The 16030-nt window shown below is 40.4% G+C and overlaps 2 protein-coding genes across 4 annotated transcripts in view; both read left to right on the top strand.

Annotated features, from left to right (window-relative positions):
- PPP3CB (protein phosphatase 3 catalytic subunit beta) overlaps positions 1-1971 on the top strand; it is a 71544-nt gene extending 69573 nt beyond the window's left edge. For all 3 annotated transcript variants that reach the window (XM_042961065.1, XM_042961063.1, XM_042961064.1), the window contains exon 18: positions 48-1971. In XM_042961065.1, the coding sequence (XP_042816999.1) occupies positions 48-267 (220 nt within the window). In that variant the 3' untranslated portion in view covers positions 268-1971. The remainder of the gene's footprint in view (positions 1-47) is intronic.
- A 5177-nt stretch (positions 1972-7148) lies between these two features.
- ANXA7 (annexin A7) overlaps positions 7149-16030 on the top strand; it is a 31750-nt gene continuing 22868 nt past the window's right edge. The window contains 1 exon segment of the mRNA XM_042961070.1: positions 7149-7231. The gene's annotated coding sequence lies outside the window, so the exon portion shown is untranslated.

Raw genomic sequence — 16030 nt, 5'->3', positions numbered from 1 at the left:
GCACAGCATTTTATTATTATTATTTTTTTTTTATCTGTCTCCCATAGCCATCAGGAATTGGCAGCCTCATTACAGATTCTGGTGGACTTGGATACAAACATCACCGCCTATGGAGCTAACCCTTTTGCATCCCTCAAACCTGAACAGGCCTATTCCAACCCCAACAAGCAGCCAGTATACTGCAATGCCTATTATATCATCTTTCTTGGAAGTTCCTGCCAGTTGGATAGGAGGCAACTGGAAGAAAAAGTAGATGGTGGAGTTTAAATAGCTGACCCAGATCCTGACTGGATTTCTAGAAAATGGGGAGGTTGTAATGAAATTACTCTGCTGATGTCAGGTTGTTGCTGACTTTGAAATCCACTATGTCCTAAACCTCATTCACTTGTCCAGGTAAAGATTCTCAGCTGAATGGGAGTTCTGTGTGATGTGACTCATTTCTAAGAGGTTAGCCATAAATAGCTTCTAGAGACAGGATTCTAGATTTAATACATGGCAAGAGGCCCTGGTATGTCTTTCCAGCCTAGAATTCCTAATAGTTTCCTTTGTGAGAAAGTTTTACCTTGAATCAGATGGTGTAAAGGAGAAGAATGGCACCTTATTCTTTTGGAAAAGACTTTCTTGTTATCCAGAAATCTTGGCTAAAAAATGGAGAGGTGTTAACGACTTGAAGGGGTACACGAATGGGCAAGTCAGAGAAGCGGTTGGGAACATGGGAGAAGTTGTGAGGATTGGTATGTTGTTCTATTTCCTGGCTTTTTCTAGATAAATATCTTATTTTCTTCTTTTCTATTGGGCTCTTCTCACCCTAGAGTAGCTTTTTGCTTGGTGTTATATTTAAATATCCCAGGGTATCTCAGGCTTTAGTTGAATGTACTGGAGTTATTTGTTATTACCTAGTCTATACCATAATAAACTCAGTTTGGGGCTTCTTGTTGTATCCTTTTTCCTATTCACTGGCAAGTATTACTTGTCTACTCACAATACCTCAAGACTTGAGGTTTCTCTTTTGCCAAAAGAGTTGTTAACACCAGCTCTCTGGGCCTGCTACTCTGCCACTTCCCATCTCATGCCATCCTTCTCTTATCATTCTCAAGATGAGGATTTTCCTTAAATATTCATTCCTACGACCTTGCCATGATCTCAGCCTCCCACCCCCAGCCCTAACACATGCATATACATTCTTATTGCCCACTCTGCGAGGGGTAATATTAGAATTCACATATTCATTCACAGTATGAAGTTAGTACCTACCGTGTGAAAGGTACTGCATTACAGCTTTGGAGAGTTACAAAGGTGAGACCTTATTTTTAACCTAGGAAGGGAAGTAATACATATACATAGATAATCTCTATTATAAGATGTGATATGGAATAAGAACCATGAGAGAGGCCTGTACTCCTAAGGTAATAGAGTGAAAAGAGAGATCACTAAGTGAATAGTGAAGCTCTTGTGAAGTAGAATTTTATTAAACAAATGGAGGGCAGGTCATTTCAGATGGAAGGAACAACAGGAATAAGAGTTAAGCAGAAAAGAATAGGAGATATTTTAGGGGGGGATTAGTATAAATTTAGTCTGGAAGGTATATTAAGACCAGATTATAGAAGGAGCATAGCTTACTGGTCAGTTTTAGATTTACATAGATCTGAGTATGAATCCTGGAGCAACTACCAAATATGTTTGTGTCTGTGGGAAAGCTAAACTTCTCTAAGTTTCCTTAATTTCCTCATCTGTAAAATTGGGATGATGCCTAGTATTAAGTTACATTAAGAGTTAAATGAAAATGTTTACAAAATTGGAAGACTCACACATTCCAATTGCAAAATTCTACAAAGCAATAGTAATCAAGACAGTGTAGTACTGGCCTAGGATAGATATATGGATCAATGAAATAGAATTGAGAAGCAAGAAATTCTTAACATTTATGATCAGTTGATTTTTGACAAGAGTGACAAAACAATCCAATGGGAAAAGAACAGACTTTTTAACAGACAGTGCTGGAACAACTGGATTCCACATGCAGAAGAATGAAGTTGGACGCCCTCTCCACACACACACAACATAAAAAAATTAACTTAAATTGTATCGAAGATATAAATCACTAAAACTGTACAATTCTTAGAAAAAAACATAGGGGTAAATCTTAATGAAGTTGGATTGGGCAATGGTTTCTTAAATATGACACCAAACGTATAACCGACCAAAATAAAAATAGATAAATTGGACTTTATTAAAATTAAAAACTAGTGAAAAAGGCACCATCAAAAAAGTGTAAAGAATGGGAGAAAATATTCATAAATCATATATCTGATAATGGACTAATATCCAGAATATATATAAAGGTTACAACTCAATAAAAGAACAAATAACCCAATTAAAAAATGGGCAGGGGCACCTAGGTGGCTCAGTGGGTTAAATGTCTGACTTTGGCTCAGGTCATGATCTCACGGTTCATGAGTTTGAGCCCTGCTTTGGGCTCTCTGCTATCAGCGTGGAGCCTGCTTTGGGTCCTCAGTCTCCCTCTCTTTCTGCCCCTCCCCTGCCTCTCTCTCTTTCTCTCTCTCTCTCTCCCCCTCCCTCAAAAATTAAAAAAAAAAAATGGACAAATGATCCAAATAAATATTTCTCCAAAGAAAATATACAAATGATCTGTAAACACATGAAAATATGCTTAACATCTTTAGTTATCAGGAAATACAAGTCAAAACCATAATGAAATGGCACTTCATCCACTAGAATGGCAGTAATAAAAAAGAAAAATAACAAGTGTTGTGATGTAGAGAAATTGTAACCCTTATACACTTATGGTGGGGATACAAAATGGTGCAGCTATTTTGGAAAACAGTCTGGCAGTAACTTCCCAAGAAGTTAAATTTTGAGTTACCATTTGATCCTGTAATTCTGCTCCTTGGTATGTACCCATGAGAAATGAAACCATGTATACAAACTGCCATAGCAGCATTATTCATAATAGCCAAAAGATAAAAATCCAAATGTCCATCAATTTATGAATGGGTAAATAAAATGTGTGTCCATGTAATGAAATGTTTGGGCTTAGAAAGGAATGAAGTACTTATTCATGCTACAATGTAGATGAACCTTGAAAACATGTTCATTGATGTTCATGTTAAGTGAAAGTCACAAAGACCGTATGGTATATGAGTGCATTTATAAGAAATGTCTAGAGTAGTCAAATCTATGAAGACAAAGTAGATTAGTGGCAGCATACAGATGAGCAGGATGAGGGTATCGGGGTAATGGCTAAAAGGTATGGATTTTATTTTGCGGGTGATATAAATGTTCTAAAATTGATTGTGGTGATGGTACAGCTCTGCGAATATATTAGAAACCATTGAATTGGACACTTTACATGAGCGAATTATATCTCCATAAAGCTGTTACCAAAAGCATTTTTTTAATCTTAGAGAATATAAAAAATTTGCTAAGTGCTTAACACAATGCCCTAGCACATGGTTCATACTTAATAAATGGTAGCCATTGTTGAATCCATACCACTTTAATTTTACACAGTAACAAACAGATTGAGTTAGCAATACTGTATGAGTACTGATTTGACAAGGAAAAACCAGTTGGATACATCATGAGAGGAGATAATGCAGGTGCCACTGAGGTGATAGTAGGCATGGAAAGGAAGAGGTAATTTCTAACAAGTAAATAGTGACATTTTATAGATAAAGCATGAAAGTAAAATCTATAGGGTTTGGTTACTGATGGTGATGGATGAAGTGTGTTATATCTATCAGAATCACCTCAGGAGACAGAAACCACACAGTAATAAATGAGACAAAAATTTCCAACTTACTAGCTGGGGTGATAGTGCATAAAAGTCTAAATGCCTAGCTTCATGCTAAATGCTGAGAAATCTAAAATGGCTTCTGCCCTTAGAGTGTTTACAGTTTAATAGAAGACTGACATAAGCAAGAGCAATATAATAGAGTTGTATTTTCTAACTCAGCAAATGAACAAAAATTGCATTTTTAAAAGTTTATTTACTTTGAGAAAGTGAGCAAGCAAGTGTGCATGCTAGCAGGGGAGGGACAGAGAGCAAGGGAGAGAGAGAGAGAATTCTAGAGAGAGAGAGAATTCAGCAGACTCCATGCTGGTCAGAGTGAGCCTGGCACGGTGCTTGATTGCATGAAGGGTGAGATCATGACCTGAGCTGAAATCAAGAGTTGGACGCTCAACCAACTGAGCCTCCCAGGAGCCTCCCAAATTTGCATTTTTAAAATTGTATTGAAAATCCCTTAGAATAGCACTGCATTGGATTCTGCCACATCCTCATCTCAGCAGGTCTATCAGAGCCATTTTTGCCTCTAGTATTGGACATTAATCTCTGCTTATTTGATCACCAGATCAAATGTTGGCTTGGGTTTGGAGAGCCCTGTTGTAGTCAAATATTTATTGAACATTTATTACTAGACTCTAGAGATATTCCTATTCTCAATGAGCTTACATTCTAGTAGGGAGGGCAAACGATAGACATACAAAATTTCAGATTCTTTTAAGTGATACAAAGAAAATATAATAGTGTGTAACTGATGGTGGTGTTGGTGGCAATGGTGACTACTAATGCCACAACGTTCAGGCAATACCCACCTCTCTGAGGAGATGGATGACATTTGAGATGATGCAGTGGAGAACATTCCTAGTAGAAGCAATAAATGTGAAGATCGTAAGAATCTCTGATGTGTTTGTGCACAAACCTGGTATGTTTTCCTGGACATAAGGCCACTTTGACCAGAGTTTAATGATTGAGAAAGAAGTTGAAGACGGATGAGATCAGAGAGGTAGGCAGGAGCCAGACTATATAGGGCGTTTCGGACCATGGCCAAGAGTTTGGGTTTTATAATCAAGGGAATGACATGACCCAATTTATTCTTTAGAAAAAACATTTTAGTTCAAGAGTTTCTTAATCTCAGCACTATTGACTTTTGGGATGGAATAATCCTTTGTTGAAGGGGGCTGCCTAGTGCATTGTAGAATGTTTGTAGTATCCCTGATCTCTACCCATTAGATATTGGTAACACCTTGCCTCCTCTGGTTGTGACAATCAAAAACGTATCCAGACATTGCCAAATGTCTCCTGGGAGACAAAAATTACTGCTTTAACTGTACAAAAAATTTATTTAAATATTAGACTCTACACAGTGGAATATTCACATTAGGGGGAACATACTGGCCCCTATTTCACATGAACTCTGGTCCCTATAATGACCTTCAGAGTTGTTTCGTTGCTGCTAATTTTTTTTTTTTAAGATTATATTTTTAGGTAATCTCTACACCCAACAGGTTTTGAACTTAAACCCCAAGATCAAGAGTCACTTGCTCTTCCAACTGAGCCAGATAGGGGCACTTGTTTTTGTTAAGTTTATGCGGTTGAATACAAGTAAATTACATGCTCATGCTGTGACTCCGCTGTTCAATATACCACAGTGGACATCTAGATAAGGTCTATTTGGGCACAAAAAAGGGAGTAATTGCTTACCTAAGGGAAAGTAAGGAAAAGGATGAGGTCAGGAAGTTTTTTGAAGCAGGAAGGAGGCATGCGATCTTTGAATTGAATCTTAATAGATTAATAATTGTTAAAAGGCAGGTAGTACTTTCTAGGCAGAGGAAGTATGAGGAAGAGCTCTTTGATCCTAGAGGTACTGTGTGTCAGGAAGGAAGGACAAGTTGAAAGGATGAAGTGGGAAATGTGGTAGGGTCTGAACAGGCTATTGGATATTTGGGCTTATAGCTCAGGAAAATGGGCTGGAAGTAGATTTGAAAAATATCCTCTTAGGGTGATAGTTAAGGCAGAAGGAGAGGTGGGGATGAAATCATCATGGGAATAGTGTGGGACAAAGAAGAGTACAGACAGTCTGGGGCACCTGGGTGGCTCAGTCAGTATAAGTGCCCAACTCTTAGTTTTGGCTCAGGTCATGATCTCACACTTCATGGGTTGGAGCCCTGTATCAGGCTCTGCACTGGTAACATAGAGTCTCTTTGGGATTCTCTCTCTGCTCCTTCCCTGTTTGTGTGCTCTCTCTCGCTCTCAAAATAAATATTAAGAAAAAAAAAAGCAAGGACCGTCTTCTTAGGGAACACTTAAAATCCGGATGTCTATGTGGGCAGATTGGACAGAGAGGCCCATTATTTGTCAAGTAGGGAGACTGATAGGAACTGGGGAATGAATGCTGGATACCCAGAGTGTTGTGCAGTTTTGTTTAAATTTGGCAGTGACCTTCCTCAAGGACCTCACTTCACTGATGTTTTGGGGCTAAGTATATTTTGCTGTTCCCACTTAAAATTTAATTCACCCTATCCCACCCTTATGAGGAAGCTTTTGGGTAGAAAAGCCTGAAGAGTAGTAAGTTGATGGTGCTCAAACTTAAGGGTGCCCACCTGGAGGGCTTGTTAAACAAATTGCTGGGCTCTGCTCTTCAGAGTCTGACTCAGTAGATCTAAGGTGGAGCCCCAAATCTGCATTTCTAAGAAGTTTACTGCTACTGGTGTAGGGACCATACTTTGCGAACCACTGTGAAAGGTAACTGACTGGTGTTGCATCGGGAATAAACTTTCTTAATGAGTTTAAGATATTGGTCTGAGCCCTTGAAATCACCTCAAATGTTTAATGCGAGTTATTTGTATTAGATGTTAGGGCTCTAGTGTGAGGGTAGTCTAGAATCACCTAACAACCCATCTGGAGTTGTTTTGATTAATATATCTCGAGTTCTATCTAGACAGAATCCCCAATAAATATTAATTGATTTCATAGGGATCTAATAAAAGACACGGTCTTTATCCTTAGAAGGTCCCAGGGAGGACGGTATATCAGAAGAGGAGAGGCTGCACCTGGCCTCCCATTCGCGGCCCTTCTCAGCCGCCCGTCACTGAAAAGGCTCCGGGATTCCTCAAAAGTGCTGTGATTTGAGAAAGCGCCAATGGGATTGGGGATGGTCCTTGGGACCGAGTAAAGTGATAAAACCGGCTGGTCCACCTTAAGGGAGCGTCTCTTCCCGCAGGTGGAGCTGGGAGGTGCGGACTAAGCGATAGCGCGAGCCAGGCTGAGCCGAGGCACCGCCCCTCCTGCTCCGGGGGCGTTCCCGGCCGCCGCAGCGCCCGTAACGGGCTGGGGCGGTGGCCGCTGCGCTCCGCCTTCCTGGCCCCGCCCCCGGCTCCATCTTGCTGGCGACCAGTGTTGGGCTGTAACGCTGCTCCCCCGGGTCAGGTGAGCGATGGCGCCCCCTACCCTTCCTGCCCCTGTCCCCCGGGTCACGTTGGTCAGGCCCGCTCTGGGGCTTGCCGTGCGGGAGGTGGCGGGGTCCCGCGTGTATCCCCGCGGTAGGGCTCGGTGGGGGTGCCTGTGGGCCTCCCGGGTGGCGGGCGTCTCGGCGTCTGTGTCTCCGGACCTGGGCTGCCCGGTGGGGTGTTCGGGCGGAGGCGCTTTGGGGTGGGATAGGCTAGGCGGCCAGCCAGCCAGCCTGGCGGGAAGACGGGAGGACCTTTCACCGTCCTCTGTGCCACTCGCCTGTCCCGAGATTAGAGGGACTAGTGACACCCTGCACGCAGGCAGGTGACTACAGGTGGAGGGAGGGAAGCCAGAGGATGACCCTGCTGAAGCCACCTCAAGGAAGGCTGAGTAGGAAAGCCAGCGAGAAATACCGAAAGCTGTCTGGCTAGTGACTAGACTTTGCGGTGACACAGCAAATTTAGGGAAACTTGGGAAATTTGTACTGTGCTTAGTGAACCGTAGGACAGGGCCTACGCCTAAAATTGTACATTGGCTCGGGTTTATAATTCTTGGAAACTATTCTAGGAAATAGCTTTCCAGATTTGATTTCTATTCCCTGAACAGCATCAAGTATGCTGATTAATAGCCCGTCCTGAGCCAACACTTCCTATACATAGGGAGATGGCTGATGTCCACCATAAAGTAACAAACGAAAAGTCGTCCAACCTTTAAACTCGCTAGTATCTTCTATCAGGTGGGGAGCTGATCTGATAAAGTAATCTGTCCTAATTAGAGCTTAATGAGTCACCTTTCAGGCAGGTAAGGAGTCTCAAGCACTAGATCGGTAGAAGAGAGAATTTTAGCCACTTCAAACTTAAGCTGCTTTTTATTCCTCACTGGTGATGGCTGCCTACCTTGTCCAGGAAGTCATGGTTGGCCATGACCCTAGTTCTATATCCAGTGATATAGCCCTTGCTGACTGATTTAATTAGTCCTTCCCGACCAAAAGGCAGGTTTTGGAAAATTGTAGTATCTCCTGTTGGCCATTTTCATTTGCCCTTCCTGTTCTGTATTTGTTTCACAAATCTGCAACAGCTGCCTCTTGTGTTCCTGGGCTTGATGCCATCTTGAGACTCCTGTAGTGAGACCCACCCCTTTTAGTAGCTGACTCACTGGGTGGAGATGGTCTGGAGAACCAAGAATGATTTCTAGTCTTTTAAAAGTAGTTGCTGATGGAGAATGATAAAAAGGAAGTAAGAACTCTTGTTTACCATTCCTTGGGCAAAATGAGTAATTTGTTGAGTCACCATGGGGTTTAAGTTTTTACAAAAGCTTTTTAAATCTAGCTTTTGAATAGATGATACATGCACGACTCCAAAAGGGGTAAAGGTACGTTGAAAATTAAGTTTCCATGGGGCGCCTAGGTGGCTCAGTCAGTTAAGTGCCTGACTTTTTTTTTTTTTAAATGTGTATTTATTTTGAGAGAGAGACCCAGAGTGCGAGTGGGGGAGGGGCAGAGAGAGAGAGAGAAGGAGACAGAATCTGAAGCAGGCTCCAGGCTCTGAGCTGTCAGCACAGAGCCTGACACAGGGCTCAGACTCATAAACCATGAGATCCTGGCCTGAGCTAAAGTCAGACACCCAACCAACTGAGCCACCCAGGTGCTCCTGTCTGACTCTTGATTTTGGCTTAGGCCATCATCTGAAGGTTCGTGAGTTCGAGCTCCGAGTCAGGTTCTCTTGGGATTCTCTCTCTCTGCCCTTCCCCTGCTTTCGTGCACGCTCTCGCAAAATAAGTACTAAAAAAGAAAAATAATGTAGAACTGGGATTTTGTCACTGGGACAGTTCTTGAGATTTAGAAATTTAAGTTACTTATGTAGTCTTTGTTACTGTAACTACTTGTTGCCTTTAAAATTATTAATTTTCTCATAAACTATTATCAGATTTTTCCCCCTTTCTTTTGACACTGACCTCTTTTGCCCTTGGTCCATCTGATTATTTGTAAGATGCTGTTGTCCCTCTTTTACTCCTTATACCAACCATACTCCTGTTCCTATTTTTACAATTGGGTCTTTGGATTCCAAATGATTATTTTAGAACTGACTGGATCAGTCTTCTTATTATCTTTATTATTGTAACTTTGACTCAATATATGCCTATTCATTCTCAATTTGGTGTTTTTAGCTTCTTGTGCTTATGTTATAAAGAACACTACAATAACTTAAATTTATTATCTCATTTTCCTGTACTGTGTATTCACTTTATTTTTAATGTTTGTTCATTTTAGAGCACACGAGCAGGGGAGGGGCAGAGGGGGGAAGTGAAGAGGATCTGAAGCAGGCTCTGAGCTGAGAGCAGTGAGCCCAATTTGGGGCTTGAACTCATGAACTGTGAGATCATAACCTGATCCAAAGTCGGCTGCTCAACCAGCTGAGCCACTCAGGTGCCCCAATATACTGTGTACTCAAAAGGCAGGATACGTTTCTCCCTCATCTTTCTATCAGCACCTAGGACAGTACTTATTACATAATGGGATTTCATTATGTTGAATTGGATTTGTTTAGGGTCTTGATGTAAAAGAAATGGATAATCGTTTACAGCCATAATGGGGAGAAGAGCCAAAACACATTGAAAAGTGTGCAAATTATTTAGTAGATCCAGAAATACCAAAATATTCTGGTACCAAAATATGATTCAGAGACCAGCAGCATCAGTATCACCTGAAAAGCCTAGTTAGAAATGCAGAATCTTGGGGCGCCTGGGTGGCTCAGTCAGTTAAGCGTCCGACTTCGGCTCAGGTCATGATCTCGCGGTTCGTGAGTTCAGGCCCCGCGTCAGGCTCTGTGCTGACAGCTCAGAGCCTGGAGCCTGTTTCAGATTCTGTGTCTCCCTCCCTCCCTCTGACCCTCCCCCGTTCATGCTCTGTCTCTCTCTGTCTCAAAAATAAATAAAAACGTTAAAAAAAAATTAAAAAAAAAAAAAGAAATGCAGAATCTCATGCCCCATCTCAGAACTACTGAAACAGAGTCTGCATTTTAATAAGATCCTCAGGTCATTTACATACATAATGAAGTTTAAGAAGTACTATTTTATCTTGTACATTGTTCAAAGAAGGGAGAGATTAGAGGCACCTGGGTGGCTCAGTTGGTTGAGTGTCTGACTTTGGCTCAGGTCATGATCTCATGGCTCTTGAGTTTGAGCCCCACATCAGGCTGTGTGCTGGCAGCTCAGCGCCTGGAGCCTTCTTCAGATTCTGTGTCTCCCTCTGTACCCCTCCCTTACTTGCACTCTGTCTCAAAAATAAATACACATTAAAAAAAGGGACAGAAGATTTGAGCTGGATAAGTCAGGAAAGGTGAGCGAACCCAGGCATGAGGGCCAAGTCATTTAATAACAGTGGCTTAACCAAAGGCACATTGGGAATGGTTTAAGTGGTAGAGATGTCTCATTGGAGGTTAGGTATTAAGAGATAAAATGAATAGATAAATTAGAGCCAGTACTAAGGAGAACTGAATTTCAGGCCTATACATTTTCGTGTGATACTCTAGCAGTAGTCTTTGAGGAGGTTTGACCTGAAGAGTGATATGCTGAAAGAGGAGCATTTTAGGAAAATTCATCTAGTGATGGTGCCCAGGAAATTATAACTGTGAGAGTATATGCAAGATAAATAGAAAAGTAATTTTACTAAAATAGGCATGATGAAAACCTGGTCTAAGGATATGGCCATGAGAATAGAAATGATGGGTAGAATAGGAGAAGCATTGCAAAGGAAAAAAAGAAAAGTGTTGGGTTACTTACTGTACTTAGTAATAGGTAATTTAAGTAGTAGTACTAGTGACAGATACAGGATTTTTTCCCCAAGTTTTTATTTATTTATTTATTTTTCTTTTTCCAAGTTTTTATTTAAATTCCAGCTAATCAACGTATAGTGCAATATTAGTTTCAGGTGTAGAATTTAGAGATTCATCACAGTACCTGGTGCTCATCACAAGTGCCCTCTGCAATACCCATCACCTATTTAACCCATCCATCCACTCAACTCCCCTCCAGTAACCATCAGTTTGTTCTCTATAGTTAAGATATTTTCTTGGTTAGGTATGGGATATTAGGATTGATCTGGTGGAGAATGATGAATATTTAATTCCAGACCAATACCGAAGGCCTCTTAACTGGCCTCTTTGTCTATGTTTCATTGTGTTTTGATGATTGTCTATCTTAAATTATATACTATCTTTTGCCTTGCATATGACATTGCTGTTCAGCTTCCCTACCAATGTATCATCACCATTTTATTTATTTATTTATTTATTTATTTATTTATTTATTTATTTAAAGTTTATTTATTTTGAGAGCAAGGAGGGGCAGAGATAGGGGAAGAGAGAGAATCCCAGGCAGGCTCCATGCTGTCAGAGCAGAGCCCGATGCAAGGCTCAAACTCACAAACTATAAGATCATGACCTTAGCCCAAAGCAAGAGTTGGATGCTTAACCGACTGTGCCACCCAGGTGCCCCTATCCATCACCGTTTAAAACTTAGTTTAAACCTTTGGTAATTCTGTTAGTCTCCAATCTTAGTACAGTGTTTTATGGTAGATGCTAAATGATTTTATATAAATATATTTGCCAGGTATATTATTATATTTGACCAATAGTTTTTTAGATATAAATAAATATTTATTTATTTATTTTTTGGGCGGGAGCACAAGTGGGGGAGGGGCAGAGAGAGAGAGAGACAGAAAATCCCAAGCAGGTTTTGAGCTGTCACCACAGAGCCCGGTGTGGGGCTCGAGCTCAAGAACTCTGAGATCATGACCTGAACCGAAACCAAGAGTCAGATGCTTAACTGACTGAGCCATCCAGGCACCCCTAGGTATTTTTTTAAGAAGGAAATCTTGCAATTTGTGACAACATGAATGAATCTTTTTTTTTAAGATTATTTATTTATTTAGAGAGAGAAAGAAAGCTTGTGCATGCACATGAGTGGGGGAGTGGCAGAGGGAGAGGGAGACAGAGAATCCCAAGCACCTTCCTCACTGTCAGTGCAGAGCCCGACATGGGGTTTAATCCCACACACTGTGGGATCATGACCTGAGCTGAAAGCAAGAGTCAGATGCTTATGGTTAAGTCACCCATGTGCCCCAGTGTTTTAGATATGATCAGGCTATGAAATGGTACTGTTTTGAATATTTGTTTTTCCCTCTATTTATTTGCATTTCTTTTAGGTTGGTAGTGTTTTCTTCAATTGCAAAAGGTACTTACACTATACATATATACGTATATATTTGTGGTTTTTGGGTTCACGTTGGCTGCATTTGTTTTACATGAGTGGTCTTTAAAAATTTTTTTAAATGTCTATTTATTTTTGAGAGAGAGAGAGAGCGCTAGTGGAGGAGGGACAGAGAGAGAGGGAGACACAGAATCTGAAGCAGTCTCCGGGCTCTGAGCTGTCAGCACAGCCTGACGTGGGGCTTGAACTCACGAACCGTGAGATCATGACCTGAGCCGAAGTTGGAGGCTTAACTGACTGCCACCCAGGTACCCCTACATGAACGGTCTTCTAAAAAAAACCAAAAACTTTATTATGGAAAAATTTTGAACGCACAACTGGACAGAAGAGTGTATTGAATACCCACATACTTGTATAAATGATCAACTCATCTAGTTTCATCTATACTCCTGCATAACCCTTTTATATGATTTTGAAGTGATTCCTAGACATATTTTGTCTATAAATATTCAGTGTATATCTCTAAAAAAGCAGATGCTTTACAAAAATCATAATACCATTATCAGACCTAAAGATGTAATAATTTCTTAACATCATCAGATGTTCAAGTTATTGTTTGCATTTCCAAATAGAAATGAGTTCCTTTTGAAGAAAATAACTTTCAAACTCTCTGGTGCAGACTGCAGTTTGCAAAAGATATTTCCCCCGTCATGTTTGCTGATCAGAATACTATCAAATCTTGATTACCATATATTATCAGAGAATACATAATGTATGATTGCCTCTTTAATCCCAGATTGGCTGCATTCTGCCACCCCACCTTATTTTCTTTTCCCCCAATTAGAGAATGTATACTAATTTTAAAATTAGTCTAAGTCTTGGGTGCCCGGGTGGCTCAGTTGGTTAAGCATCCGACTTTGACTCAGGTCATGATCTCATGGTTTATTAGTTTGAGCCCCACATTGGACTGTCCGCTATCAGCTCAGAGCCAGCTTCAGATTCTCTGTCCCCCTCTGTCTCTGCCCCTCTCCCACTCTTGTCTCTTTCTCTCTCTCAAAAATAAATAAACCGTTAAAAGATAAAATTAGTCTAATAAAATTGGATAAATAAATATATTGGCAAATATTGGCAAAATATGTAGAGAGATACTTACACAAGGCTATTCGTTGTAGCACTGTTTGTAAAAGACTAGAAACAACTCAGATGTTTGCTATTAAGTAAACTATGGAAAGTCCACAAAGTGGAATACTATGTAGTTGTAAAAAGGAATGAAGACTATATACTGCTATGAGTGAAAAGAAAAAAGCCAAGTGAAGAAACAGTATATGTATTGGCTAAATTTTATCTAAGAAAGGAGTGGGGATATAAATATATACGTATCAGCTTATGTATTTAAAAAAACACAATAGATGTATAAGCCATAAAAATAATGGTTACATATAGGAAGAGGGAATGAGCAGGGATAGAAGCTAATATCTTTCTGAATATATCTTGTTTTATTGATTTGACTTGGGACCAAGAAAATATTTTATGCAATTATAAAATGAAACTTAAACAAATTTTTTTTTTTTTTTTTTTTTTTTTTTGGGTAGGCTCCATACCCACTGTGGGGCTTGAATGATTGGCCCTGAGGTCAAGAGTGGCATGCTCTACTGACTGAGCCAGCCAGGTGCCCCCAAAGTAATCTTTAAAAATTAAAAGCACAGTGAAACAGGTGGACCAAATAGGTATCACATTGGTAGCCTAACTCTATAGGAATCATTTTAACTATCTTTAAAACACAGTAATTTGACCGTGCATTCATAGTGGGGTGTATCCCAGTGTAATGCTCTGAATGTGTTTCCCCTAAAGATGACAGTATTTGGAGGTGAGGCCTTTGGGAAGTGCTAATGTAATGAAGGCAGAGCCCTTATGAATGGGATTAATGCCTTATAAATGAGGCTCCAGAAGGATCCCTTCCCCTTCTGCCACGTCAGGACATAGGGAGAAAGCACCAGCTATGAACCAGGAAGAGGGCCCTCACCAGAGAATTTGATCATGTTGGCGGTTTGATCTTTGACTTCCAGCCCCTGGAACGTAAGCAATAAAATTTCAGGTGTTTTGTTATAGCAGCCCATATGGACTAAGACACCCAGAGACACCTCCACCCCAAATTGCAAAAAAAAATTTTTTTTATTTTGAGAGAGGGAGAAAGACGTGTGCACAAGCGGGGATGTGGGGGGCAGAGAGAAGCAGAAACAGAATCGCAAGCAGGCTCCATGCCATCAGTGCAGAGCCCTATGCAGGGCTCGAACTCAGTGAACTGTGAGATCATGACCTGAGCTGAGATCAGGAGTCAGGCACTTAACCGACTGTACCACCCAGGTGCCCTGCAAAAAAGAATTTTTAATTGTTTTTAGCAATCATGTTGTAGCAATATGGGTATTTGTATTAATTTCCTGTGGCTGCTGAAAGCCAAAAGTCCTAAATCAGTGTCTCTGGGCTGAAGTCGAGGTGTTAGTAAGGTTGCACTCTCCAGGAGGCTCTAGGAAAGAATCTATTCCTTGCCTCTTCCAGTTTCTGATGGCTGCCAGTGTTTTCTAGTATCTGCCTCCATAGTCACATTGCCTTCCCTTCTGCTCAATTCCCTCTACCTCCTTTTTACAAGGATACATATTATTACGTTTAGGGCCCACCTAGATACTCTAGATAATCTCCCCCAAGGTCTGTAATTTAATCACATCATTTTTGCAAGATAAGGTGATACTCAAAATCTGGGAATATCTATTGGAAAGCAGCTATTCAGCATACTATAGTTATTATTATTCTGAAACTCTTATGAGTTTATATAGAATTTATACAGTAGGATAAAGTAGGTAGTATGTTATTGTCATTAGGAACTAAGAAGTTCAGTGTAAGGGAAAATATATATAAATATAAAATGTTAAATTAAAAACCCTATAATTCTAAAATTGAACTGGAAATATCAATATGAATGTTTTGTTTTTTTAAAATATTACCCTGTCCCATACTGAAAAGGCGTAGAGAAACAATGATCAACTACTAGCAGTAAACATTGCTAGTACTCCGGTTGTAATTTCTAAGCATCAGTCATTTACCATGAAAACTGATCAGGGCTCCTTGGAGAGTAGATTAGGTCTGAGGCAAGAAAAATACAAAATGAGCCTGGAATATCATGTGATATAAAATGGCAAGGAAGTTACCCAAAATGTCTGGGAGATTGTGTCAAAACAATGTGTCAGGCAATATTAAAGGCTTCCCTTAGGGGCTTGGGTGCCTCAGTCAGTTAAGCATCTGACTCTTGATCTCAGCTCAGGTTTTGATCTCAGGGTCGTGAGTTCAAGTCCCATGTTGGGATCTGTGCTGGGTGTGGTGCCTACTTGAAAAAAAAAAAAAAAAAGCTCTTCTTGGCCAAAGATGGGAGAAATTGAACATTAATAAGAATAATAACTGCAATGGATTGAAATATATCAGATATGTTTATGTTCTTGAATTCATATTGATACTTCAAAATTTATTAGTCATCTTGTTATGCTATGGAACCAATTCATTTTGAAAACTGGTAAATGA

Source organism: Panthera tigris, chromosome D2, assembly GCF_018350195.1.
Source record: "Panthera tigris isolate Pti1 chromosome D2, P.tigris_Pti1_mat1.1, whole genome shotgun sequence".
Lineage (NCBI taxonomy): Eukaryota > Metazoa > Chordata > Mammalia > Carnivora > Felidae > Panthera > Panthera tigris.
Note: the sequence above shows the minus strand (reverse complement) of the source record. Positions and strands in the feature narration are given on the sequence as shown.